Source organism: Miscanthus floridulus, chromosome 2, assembly GCF_019320115.1.
Source record: "Miscanthus floridulus cultivar M001 chromosome 2, ASM1932011v1, whole genome shotgun sequence".
Classification (NCBI taxonomy): Eukaryota; Viridiplantae; Streptophyta; class Magnoliopsida; order Poales; family Poaceae; genus Miscanthus; species Miscanthus floridulus.
In genome coordinates this window covers 149,141,221-149,145,157 of record NC_089581.1, presented here as the reverse complement: position 1 = coordinate 149,145,157, position 3,937 = coordinate 149,141,221, and the positions used below count along the sequence as shown (strand labels likewise).

Here is a 3,937-nt window from a genome sequence, read left to right as displayed (position 1 = left end):
GCAGAGCCCCGGGCATCCTGCGCCTGCTGCGCGCCACCACTGTCGTCAGCCGCGCCACTGCCGACCCCACCACCTGCAGCGGTCGGCCGTGCCACCGCCGGCCCAGATCGTCGGCCTAACCCACGCCCTTCGTCCACTGCGACTCCGTCGACGTCCGCAGATCAGTCGTTGAAAAGGTAAAAATTATGAATATGCAATGTACCTACTTAGTTGGCATTTGTTATTTACTAGTTAATGTGATGACTCAGGTAGTTGATTTAGTTAGTGATCTAGTGAGATATATATGTCAATAGATAGAAACATAGATATATAGGTACATAGATATAATTAGATAGCTACTTAGATATGTAGTTACATATTTAGTTAACTACATATGATCTAGCTATTTAGTGAGTACACTGTATATATATACGTAGTTATTATCTTATTTACTTAGTTTGTAGTTAGAAAGTACTTGTTAGGTACTATCTATCATCTAATTTGGACTAAATGACATGTGTTTCATTACGTGTTTGAACTAGATGGACAACCTAGTTACCATATATCATGGAGGCACCATTGAAAGCGATCGCTATGGATATGTTGAGTTTGTTGACATGCAAAGCATGCCTATGCTATTCAATGATAGGCCTTTATTTAGTGAGATGGTTGCAAGGGCTCGGGAGGAGCTGCATTGCCTTGGAGATGATGGCATTGCAGTTGATGGTGTACTGCACTTAGGTTCTCCTCCCAACATATTCAGGCGAATGATCTCAATTGGTTGTGCGGATCAGTGGGAGAACTATGTGAGATCGGCTATGAAGAACCAGCTGCAATGTTTGGACATGGTTGTATGTCGGGTGTTAGTCGATCCCATCTCTCATGGGTTTACCCCAGCAATGGATCATCAGGCACACATCGACTTTATGTTATTCACATGCCACATCTATGTGCTTGTTGTTTGGTTTAATTACCTAAGGCATGTTAGGTTTAGTCGAATAAAACTCTATACCCAGGTTCGGTATATGTTCTCACATGCCATTTTATTTGTTTCGTGTGTTGAATTATATAATGTTGTACGTCGTTAGGTTTTATTTGCAGCACGTGTTCACATTTCAACACGTCTGTATCATTAAGTGGAATATTAAGATTATAAATAATGAAAACAACCACATAATTATAAGTTCAATACTATGCAACATTACACAACATAATAATACTAGAAGTACGTGCCGACAGTAGACATAAGGCAAATGCACTTCCAAATCCTCAGTCTGAAACGTACTGAGTAAGTAACTCATCATCTGAGTATCAGTCCTCTACTACAACCCTGTTGCTGTGGCTAGGCTCACCTGCGTTGCTTTGATCTGCCTGTCGCCTGTAGTAAGTGGCCTCCGCTTCATCTGCGGCCGCTGCGGCCTGAGTGAAGAACGTGTCGTCATCCTCCTCCGTCTATAAGCCCGCCTCTGCTAGACCGATGAGCTCGCTCAGTCTGCCAGTGTCTTCCTCTGCTTGCTCCGCCTACAACCCTGTCTCTGCTAGAGCGATGAGCTCGCTCAGTCTACTAGTATCGTCCTCAGCCCCCTGCGCCTGCAAGCCCGCTTCTACTAGAGCAATGAGCTCATTGAGTCTGCCAGTGTCGTCCTCATCCTCGTCCCCCTCATTAGACAACACAATCAGTGATTGAACGGTATGACCAACTCGCGATCTATGCTCATCTAACTTCTTCTCCTACGGGCCAGCTCTGTGGCATGTTCCTCGCTGCAACCAATTCCTTCGTGTATAAAATGCAATAAGTTAGCAACGCGATTATATTACATTTAAAATCATGCAACGGAAGAAAATACTTTGAAGCACTCACCGCCACATAATGCAACAACATACTCATTCAAGACTTGCATTTGTACTCTTGTCTCCTCCCTTACCTCATTCCTTGCCCTCTCCTCCTCTAACGTCATTCGTCTCTCTAATCCCCATTTGTTAAGTCTAATATCGATCGGGTTACAAATACCGCGTTGTCTAGCAAACCCATACATCTTTTCTTTGTGATGTTTAACGAATAGGTTGACGTAGTCAGGTCCATATCCCCTCTTTCGTGCAATTACTTGCATCTTCTTCAGTTCATCCAAGAACTTAGCTTACTATCGTAACATTCCCACCTGCATTTCCTAGTGCTATGTTAAAACGGAAAATTCTATCATATATGTCTTAGCAAAAGAAACAAAATACATGTCTTTAGTTTGATGGATACAAAATCAATATATAATTCCAAATAAATAATTACACAAATGCCAAATGGAACCACAGTAGTGCAGAGGGATCATCTGTTCCAATGGCAGTGCTCTCTAACGTCCCTGAATAGGCAGGCCAGCAGGTGGCGATCGTAGTCCATGGTCGTATACTGTACCACGTGGTTGAAGTAGGCTACGGCGTCGTCGTCGGCCAGCATGCAATGCATGATCCCGCACCGGCGGAGCACCTCCAAGTCCCTCCGCGAGTTCACGAGCGACCCGACAAGCGCCACGAAGCCCGTCACCAGGTTGCCCCCGTCCAGCTGCCGCGCCGCGCGGCCACCTCCCTGCTCGAACGCCACCAGATTCGCGAGCAGCACCTTGGCGCCCTCGTCGAGCACGAACGCCGGCACGTGCAACACGCCGTACCGGAAGCTGACGTCGAACACGTCCCGCGGGGTCGCCTTGCGCTTGAACGTCACACCGGCCTCCTCCATCTTGCCCGCCGGCGGGATCATCGACGTCAGACGGCCTTTGCTGCCGGCGCCGCCCTCGCCGGAGCGCGGCGACGGGATTGCCGGCTGCCTCCAGATGGCCAGCGACGCGCCGTTAACGCTGGCGTCGCCGATGCTGCTGCGGCGGGCATTGTCGCTGTCGGCGGCTGGGTTGCGGACGTTGCACTCGTAGTGCAGGTGCAGCAGATGGTGGATGGTCTTGTCGCTGCGCGGCCGGATGACGCGGCTCGACGGCAGGTCGCCGGCGAAGGCCTTGCAGAAAATGTCCAGGAGCGCGTCGCGCTCATCAGCGCCGCCATCGTCGCCGGCGAAGGCGACGCCGTGCAGCTTCTCGATGACGAAGAAGGGTATCTGGTTCTCCAGCAGGAGGACGTCGTGGTACATGTGGTGCCACGCCCACTTGGCGCCCCCGGGCGCGGCGAGCTGCCCCTCGCTCTTCTTGAGGAAGAACTCGAGAAGGAAGCAGCCGTCGAGCACCAGCAGCTCCGCGAACTCGTCCGCGCCCAGGCCGAACCCCTCGGCGTAGCACCGGCGCGCGTCCGCCACGACCTCGCGCGCGGCGCGCACGTGCGCGCCGAGGCCGCCACCGGCGGCCTGCTTCTTCCCGCCCCGCGAGAGGAAGTCGCGGAGGAGGCGCCACTTATGCTGCTGCGCGGCGCCCAGGCCGGCGCGGCCGTGGTAATACGGGCCCACGGACACGACCTTGGGCTCGTACAGGTCGCGGTGCCGCTCGCGCACGGCCGACGGGAGGCGGAAGATGGTGTAGGGGTCGTCGGCCAAGGGCGCCGCCGCGTCCACGCGTCGCTGCATGGCCTCCACCTGCGCGTCGTCGTGGTAGAAGAAGCCGTTCTCGCCCGCAACCGCCGCGCCGCCGTTTCTCTCGCGCTCCATGGTGAGCGACACGACACAAGAGACACCCGTGCGGGGGAGAAACTTGGAGCTTGTGCCGAGGGGACGGGGATTTTGAAGGACGGAAACGCGGGGCTACAGGAGTTGACCTGACGCGGCGGCACCGTCTCTGCCTCTCTGGTGTGGTGTGTACGCTAATATTCCTGTGGAGCGTGTTGCCGAGTGCGTACGCAGATTGGCTGATGGTAATGGACGCGAGAAAGTTTCAGCTGTCCTGCGCTTGGTCTACGGAGTTAGGTGCCGTGTTTTTTTCACTGATGTCGTACAGTAAGCTGGACTGGAAATGTTGGAAAAATGTTATCT

The 3,937-nt window shown here is 52.6% G+C and overlaps 1 protein-coding gene across 1 annotated transcript; it reads right to left on the bottom strand.

Moving 5' to 3' along the window:
- Positions 1-2,227: 2,227 nt before the first annotated feature.
- Positions 2,228-3,637, bottom strand: LOC136540059 (UPF0481 protein At3g47200-like). Its single transcript, XM_066532045.1, has one exon. The coding sequence runs from the start codon at positions 3,614-3,616 to the stop codon at positions 2,300-2,302; it is 1,317 nt and encodes a 438-aa protein (XP_066388142.1). The 5' UTR covers positions 3,617-3,637; the 3' UTR covers positions 2,228-2,299.
- Between the last annotated feature and the right edge of the window lie 300 nt (positions 3,638-3,937).